This window comes from Lipotes vexillifer, unplaced genomic scaffold (genome assembly GCF_000442215.2).
Source record: "Lipotes vexillifer unplaced genomic scaffold, Lipotes_vexillifer_v1.1 scaffold426, whole genome shotgun sequence".
Lineage (NCBI taxonomy): Eukaryota > Metazoa > Chordata > Mammalia > Artiodactyla > Lipotidae > Lipotes > Lipotes vexillifer.
This window is the reverse complement of record NW_006779491.1, coordinates 662,998-671,461: the sequence shown is the minus strand read 5'-3', so window position 1 is coordinate 671,461 and position 8,464 is coordinate 662,998. Positions and strand designations below refer to the sequence as shown.

At 43.1% G+C, this 8,464-nt stretch overlaps 1 protein-coding gene across 1 annotated transcript in view; it reads left to right on the top strand.

The window, feature by feature from the left end:
• Nucleotides 1-535: 535 nt before the first annotated feature.
• CRCP (CGRP receptor component) overlaps nt 536-8,464 on the top strand; it is a 36,965-nt gene continuing 29,036 nt past the window's right edge. Inside the window, exon 1 of the mRNA XM_007452650.1 lies at nt 536-559. Coding sequence (XP_007452712.1) covers nt 552-559 — 8 coding nt within the window. The 5' untranslated portion in view covers nt 536-551. The remainder of the gene's footprint in view (nt 560-8,464) is intronic.

Genomic DNA, 8,464 nt, shown 5'->3' with positions numbered 1-8,464 from the left:
CGCGGGCCTCTCACTGTTGTGGCCTCTCCCGCTGCGGAGCACAGGCTCCGGACGCGCAGGCTCAGCGGCCATGGCTCACGGGCCCAGCCGCTCCGCGGCATGTGGTATCTTCCCGGACCGGGGCACGAACCCGTGTGACCTGCATCAGCAGGCGGACTCTCAACCACTGCGCCACCAGGGAAGCCCCCGGGGTGGGATTTTAATGCCGCAAAGGCCTACTAATCCGATTACGTCTTTGGAAATTTACTTTATTCATACTACTTGTATATAACTTAGACCACGAAAACGTGAGCTAAATCCTGTCTGCAAACGCTTAACAGTCTGAAGTCGAGCTGGGCGTAGAGGACAGGGCTCGGACGGCGAGAGGGGCACGCAGGTCTCGCGGCCCCGCCTGGTCCTCCAGGCTCCCGGCGTGCAGCGCGGCGATCCCGGCGTGCACCGCGGCGCGCGGAGCCGGCCACAGGGAGCTCGGCGTGGACGCCGGGTCCGGCGGCGGGGCTGTGTGGAGCACCGCGGTTGCTGTCGGCCGGAGGCGAAGAGAGGGGGTCGGCATGGAAGTGTAAGCAGCTCGGGGCGCGTCGCTGGGTTTGGGCCGACGCTCACAGCTGGGGAGCGCTAGACCCTGGGAGCCGGGAGACGTGGGCCTGGGGCGACCCCTCGTCGCGGCTTGTGGGGAGGGCGACGGATCGGGAGGCGAGGGAGGAAGGGGCTCTCGCTCTGTCCCTCCGAACCTTCGCCCCCACGCCCACCGCGTGCCCAGCACGCGGGGCCGAGTGCCACTTGTCTCGGCTGCCTTTCAGGGTGCCTGTTCCCTCCCTCATCCACTCACTAGCGTTGCAGGCGTCACGGTGGGGAGCCTGGCCCAGTGTTGGAGCGGGAACTTCGAAGGTACAAAGCCCTGGGTCCGGCCTGGAAGTACTTGGAGGAGAGATGGGTAAATGCTGGGGTAGAGCTTTGCTTAGGGGTAGTGGGCTCCTTTGGAACCCTAACTCAGAACAGGTGCTGTCCAAGTTTGATGAGAAGCATTTAGCTATTTGTGTGTGTGTGTAGGGAGGGAGTAAAAGCCATTCTAACAGTTTTAATTCCACATGGTCTTTTCCGTGTCTGCTCATTGTACCGGGTGCAAATGGAAGTTTTTGTAGCTACTCTGTACGGGAAGTTTTGCACGGTTGACGTTAATTTGTAGGCATATTATATTGTGTTCTCTTTGCCACCGATTATTTAATATTGATATTTTCTTTTATGTTCTTTAGCCTGTTTAATGTCTACATGTACTACTGTTTTTCAGACTTTTAAAAAGACACTATGTATATGTAACTGAAACGAAAGCTTCATGAGACAATGCTGTATGCAGTACACTCTGATAGTCTCTTTTATTAAAATAGGGTGTAGACCCACTAAATTGATTTTGCAATCCACTAATGGGGTTTAATCTGCAATTTGAAAAACATGCATAATATTACTCTAGCTCAAGCCGTCATTATCAGTTTTTCCCTCTTTATTAAGCATTTCCTGTCAGCATACAGACCAGCTTTAATTTATCTATCTTAAAAGGAAAATCCCTTGTCTGTCCCCACATCCATGTCCACCACCTGTTGCTCCCTCTCTGCTTCCTGTCACCAGAAAACTTCTTAGAAATGTTGTTTACCCCCTCATTCTCTCAGTCATTCTTTTGGGCTTTCATCCTCACCAGTCTACAGAAATGGGTCTTATGTAGGTTACCTGAGCCTTCCATCTTGTCAAATTCAGAAGTTGATTTTCTGGCCTCAACTTCCTTGATCCCTTAGCAGCAATTGATACAGAAACTCAAGACACTCTCTTGGCTTTGTGACGTGCTCTCTTGGATTTCCTCCTACATCAAGGACTACTTCTCAGTCTTCTTTCCAAGCCCCGCCTTCCTTCCTTGCTTGGCCTTCTAAATGTTGAAGTATTTTAGGGCTCAGTCCTGGGACCCTTTCTCTCCACATTCCCTTGGTCATTTTACCCATCTGTATGCAAATGATTCCCCAGAATATATTTCTAGCCCTTTTCTCTTATCCATCCAGTTGCTTAAACCAGAAATCTAGCCCTCTTTCCTCACCGCTAAATCAAGTCCATCAGCCAGTCCTGTCATCTCCACGTGCAGAATGTATTTTGAATGCAGCACCATCCCCACTGCTAATTTTGTAGTCCATCATCTCTGGTCCAGATTAAGCAATAGCCTTTGGTTTCCACTCTTGCCCCGCCCCCTCCATTTTGTTTTCCACACAGCAGCCAAAGTGAATTAAAATATTAATTGGATCAAATCACCCACTGTGTAAAAACCCTTCATTGCTTTTCTATGTGCTTAGAGGATATCTGCATTCCTTAGTAGGACTACAAGACCCTATGTAACCTTACCCACTCACCAACCTTGTCTCTTGCCACTGTCCCCTCCCCCAAAGAGACACACTTTCCACTGGCAGTCAAGTAATTTCGGTAACTCTCCAAGCCCTTGCATTGCTGTTCCCTCTACCTGGTAGACTTCCCCCTGTCCTACCCACTTCTTATCTTTTTGACAGCTCAGGTTGAGTGTCCTTTTTCAGTGTTGTTTTTCCTCTTCAGTAATTCCAAAATAAGTCCTGCTTTTTGTCTCTCATGGAACCTTGGTTTACTTTTCCCTTAAATCATTACAAGTTCTGGTAATAGATGTATGTTTACATGTCTAGTGTATTGTCTCCCTCTTGAGAGTGTAAGTATCATGAAGGCAGGGACCAGTGTCTGTTCCCCTAGTGCTTAGCAGCACATCTGGCACACAGTAGCCCTTTGACAAACACAGTTGGCCTTCTGTATTTGCCAGTTTTATAGTCGTGGGTTTCACATCGACAGACACAGGGGGCTGACTGTACTTGTTGAGTGAAGTAATATAACAATACTTCATTAATTTAATGAATTAAATTAATAAAAATTAATATAAATTATTTAGCTAGTTTCCTGATTGCTGAGCATATAGATTTTCTGATTTTCCTATCAAGAGTTTTTTCTCCTATATAGTAACCCATCCACCTCTCCCAAGGAGTCAGTGACTCATCAAGAATTTTGTGGCTAGCAGTTTGTGGGAAAATGAGGTTTTCTGAGGTAGGCATGTGGTTTGGGGGTGGAGGGGCCCCTGGAATGAGACTGTCTGGAGGCTAATTTGGGGTTTTTTTTGGCCCCAGCATGCGGCATGTGGGATCTTAGTTCCCCGACCAGGGATCGAACCCATGCTCCCTGCCTCAGAAGGGCGGAGGCCTAACCGCTGGACCGCCAGGGAAGTCTCTGGAGGCCTAATTCTGGTTCTTGCCTGGCCTCCAGCATGAGGTGTGACCTCTGGGAGTGTGGTCCTTAGGATCTTCAGGAGACCCCTAGGTCTCTGAGAGGGCAAACACATTGTACCTCTGTTAGGCATTCCTAGGACCTGCAGTGAGGAGGCATGGATGGAAAACTCTCCTGAGTTTTTACTACTTTTTTTTCTTCAATCACTGAGTAACTACCTACTGTGTGAAAGGTACAGAAGCTAGATATACACTAGAAGTTTTTTAAAGGTAAGGAATATTTATGCTTTATTTGGTTGAATGATAGACTTTAAAAATAAAAACTTTTTTTTTTTTTTTTTTTCGGTATGCGGGCCTCTCACTGTTTTGGCCTCTCCCATTGCGGAGCACAGGCTCCGGACACGCAGGCTCAGCGGCCGTGGCTCATGGGCCCAGCCGCTCCGCGACACGTGGGATCTTCCTGGACCGGGGCACGAACCCGTGTCCCCTGCATCGGCAGGCGGACTCTCAACCACTGCGCTACCAGGGAAGCCCTAAAAATAAAAACTTTTTGACCATCACATCGGATAAAAGGATATAAAATATTCATAGCAAAATTAAGTATTTGTATACTAAGGTATTTGCTGTTTGGCTAAATTTCTCTAATGCCTCGGGACTATTTATATGCCTAGAAAATTTTGTGTTCATCCTTTTATTCTTGAACTTAGTATACATAGTTACGGAAAATGGAGTTTCTTCCACATTATCTTTTTGAGATAGTGTCAGAATTTCCTTCTTTTTACAGCTGGAAATACTGAGGTTTAGAGAAGTTAGCTAATAGGTCTTATAGCAATTCAGTAACAGGACTGGAAAGAGGATAATTTGCTAGCTCCCAAGTGAATGCTACAGTTTAAGTTGTTCATTGACTTTGAAGGCTGCTCAGTTTTCTTGGACCAGAGTTCAGCTTTTCAGAACAGGACTTGAGTCAGTAACAGAGGTTAAACATAGGAGAATTTGAGCAATTCTGTTTGTCATTGTGTTCGTAAGAGTTAACTGTGTGGCAGTTAATAGGCACTGTTTGCTTGGACTTTTTTGTGCATGTGTGAGCCTCTAAGGAAAGTCTGTCAGTAGATTATTTTGTTCTGTTTATTCAGAATTTGATTTTCTGAAGTAGTTGTTTGTGTCCATTAAATTGACTCAGCAAGTTAAGCAGATTTTACAGGTTAAATTTCAAATAGTACGTCACTTTCAGTCAGCTAATTCATTACTTAAGGAAATTAAGTGACTGCCTTCCTGTAAGTATAGATTCAGACAATCTTTAAAATTCACTTGGAATATTTGCTTTAAACATCTGTAAGTAAAATCAGTACCATTCTAAGTCCTACAGGAGAGTATGAAGTAAAACATTGGAGGAGAATGTCCTCAATTACAAGTTATACTAATGTATTTTTTTTTAACTTCATGGAATTCTTTAGTTTTACATCTCCATTTTTCTCAACTTTTTACCTTGAAAAATTTCAAACCCATGGAACAGTTGCAAAAAGAGCATCTCAAGTACCTTTATATCCTTTACCTAGGGTCACCATTTATTAATATTTTTGATATATCTGCCTTCTCTTTGTTACACATGCCTACATTCTCTCTCCACACACACTCTTTACTGAACCAGTTCAGAGCCGTAGAGATGTCATTTTATCAGTCTTAAAAAGACATTCTCCTGTGTAACTGCAATACCATCATCACACCCCGGGAATTTAGTGCTGATATTACCAATATTATTAAAATGCAACCTATATTAAAATTTCTCCAATTGTCCTAATAATGTTTTAGCTGGAGTTTTTTAAAAAATTAATCCAGGATCCAATCAAGAATCACACATTGCATTTAGTTGTCAAGGTTCTTTAATCTCCTTTACTCTGAGAACAGTTTCTTAGCCTCTTTTTGTGACATTGACATCGTGACAAATGATAGTGATATTTGAAGAATCTAGGCCAGTTGATTTGAAGAAGGTTTCTTAGGTTGGGTTTGTCTGATTATATTCTCATAACTACATTTTCTGACAGGATTGCTATAAGGGATGTTTCCTTCTCAGTGCATCACATCATCATTATTGGTGCTGTTAAATTGGATAACTTGATTAAGTTGATGTCTGTCAAATTTCACCATACCCTGTTCTCAACAACCTGCCACTTCGTGGTGGTTACAATAACTTCTTCAGGATAAAAACTGCCTTCAAAAAAAATTTCCCAGTACACGCAGTTCATTTAGGACTCAATGAAAGGCAGATACTATACTCGTTGACATTTTACTGAATAAAGGAATGCCTAGCGTATTTTGGCATTTACTCCATTAGTATTTAGCTGGGTAAAAAAATTATTTATCTTCCTAATAAAAGAATCAATGAATAAATCAGCTTCTGCCCACCAGAATGCAAGAAGCTGTACTTTTTAAACATCCATTGTTCTCCTGGCCCCAAAACACAGGTTCATGAAAATATACATGAAAGAGAGTTCCTTTCCTTCTTTGTATATTGGCTCTAGAAAAGGCAGAAGATGTTCTTTGGATTCTTGCAATTAACAATATTGACTTGGGCAGTGGGGCAGTAATTTGGAAGAGACAAGGACAGATTTCCCAGGGCATGGAATAATTTTTATGACACAGGAGGGCTGTGATTTGGAAATGAAGTTGTCACCGTGGCACCTGGGATGGATCCACTGGCCTTGAGGAAAAATAACATGTAATTTTTCTCCACCCTGTTCCAGGAAGGGATGTTTTAGTTCCCCTGAATGTTAGGGCATGAAGGGAGTTGTAATTCAGTTTCAAGCAAAGATAGGAGGAGGCCTTGTGGGGTGACTTCCTGATTAAGTCGGCAAAGATGACATGTGGTTTGATTTGTCATTTTCAATTTTATTTATTTATTTATTTATTTATTTATTTATGGCTGTGTTGGGTCTTCATTGCTGTGCGCAGGCTTTCTGTAGTTGAGGCGAGCAGGGGCTACTCTTTGTTGCAGTGCATTAGCTTCTCATTGCGGTGGCTTCTCTTGTTGTGGAGCACTGGCTCTAGGTGTGCAGTCTTTCAGTAGTTGTGGCGCACGGGCTTAGTTACTCTGTGGCATGTGGGATCTTCCTGGACCAGGGCTGGAACCTGTGTCCCCTGCATTGGCAGGCGGATTCTTCACCACTGTGCCACCTGGGAAGTCCTGTCATTTTCAGCTTTAAATGAGCCATATGACATACTCTACTTATGCATTATCCTTCCTGTGTTAGGTTCCATTTATTTATTTATTTAAAAATTTTAATTTATTTATTTCTGACTGCGTTGGGTCTTTGTTGCTGCACGCAGGTTTTTTCTAGTTGCGGCGAGCGGTGGCTACTCTTTATTGCAGTGCATGGGCTTCTCATTGTGGTGGCTTCCCTTGTTGCGGAGCATGGGCTCTAGACGCGTGGGCTTCAGTAGTTGTGGCACTCTGGCTCAGTAGTTGTGGCACTCTGGCTCAGTAGTTGTGGCTCACCGGCCGTAGAACGCAGGCTCAGTAGTTGTGGTGCACAGGCTTAGTTGCTCCGTGGCATGTGGGATCTTCCCAGGCCAGGGCTCAAACCCGTGTCCCCTGAATTGGCAGGCAGATTCGTAACCACTGTGCCGCCAGGGAAGTCTCCTAGGTTCCTTTTAAATATGGTGTTCTTTGTGACCTGAGTTCCATTGTGGTCATTTGGGCAAAGCAGCACTTTTGTGAAATCCTGGCTATTTGTTGAATGACTAGTAGCATTTGGTAAGCTTCACGTGCTGATTTGATTAAGTGCTGACATTACTGTGCTGATGACCTAAGGCCTAGGTGGAAGTCTGTGTTAACCACCTGCTTGTTTTGCTTTATTTATTGACTGGGGAAACCACCCATCTATTTGGCTCATGTTTTTGAAATTTTGTGTCCTCAGTTTCATCATATAGCCCCATTCCTAGTTTAAGAACAAACAGTAATCTTTGTTGTACATTATGTCAAGTCCATACTCCTTCCTGAATTTTTAGAATTCTGCATTACTGGTTTCCATTTGTTCAATCCTGTTTTATTTTTCACAATCCCATAGTTATTGTCCACTTCAGTTAGGCTTTCTACTGTGTGCCCTTAAGCAAGTTTTTAAATCTCTGAGCCTCAGTTTCATCATCTCTAAAGAAGGAATCATAATAGCTCCTACATCACAGGGTTTTTAATGAGAATTTAAGTGAGGTGATATCTTTTAACAGTAATAGCCTTCGTTTAGGAGAACCTAATAAGTACCAAGAACTGTGTTACACTTTTAAAATTTGTTTTCCTTTCATCCTCAGAATGGCTTTATGAAGTAGGAAGAAGCGGTGGTTGTGGTGGTGGTAGCCCAGGCAGTAGTGATAATAGATGGTATTTATTGAGCACATACTGTGTTCCAGGTACTTTACATGTTTCAACTCAATCCTGTAACAATGTTACAAGGTTGGTACTACAGTTGCCATTTTATAGATGAGGAAATTTAAGCATAGAGAGGTTAAATAACTTGCCCAAATTCACATAGCTAATGGTTGGTGGAGCTGGGTTTAGAATCCAGGCTACATTTCTAGGTACTAGTTATCTGCATTTTTTGTTTTATATGGGGATGCTTAACGGGGGTTAATTAACTCACTGAAACTCACATACCTTATAAGTGGCAAAGCTGGAATATGAACCCAGATTTGTCTGATTTCAAAACTGTATTCTTTTAAAATTGAAGTATAGTTGATTTACAGTGTTTCAGGTATACAGCAAAGTGATTCAGCTATAAATACATATATTATGTATATATGTATTCTTTTTCAGGTTCTTTTCCATTATAGATTATTACAAGATATTGGCTGTAGTTCCCTGTGCTGTACACTATGCAGTAGGTCAAAACTGTATTCTTAATTATTATACTGTACTGCCTCCAGACTGTTAAAAACAATAAGTGCTTTCTGATGTGATATTGTAGAATGGATCAGTTGTAATTTAATACACGTCACATTGCTGTGCTCATTCATACATGAAAGGTGACGTTTTGCCTTGATTGACCATTGCCACTGCTCAACACCTGAACTCTAGTGGTTGAGTTGATAGAAAAGATGAACACCTTGGGAGTTTTGTGGGTATCTGGCAGGATTCCAGATGTTGCTAGAATTTCTAGTAGTGATGTTAGTGTTAAGGATCCCATTTCTGGTGATTCAGCAGG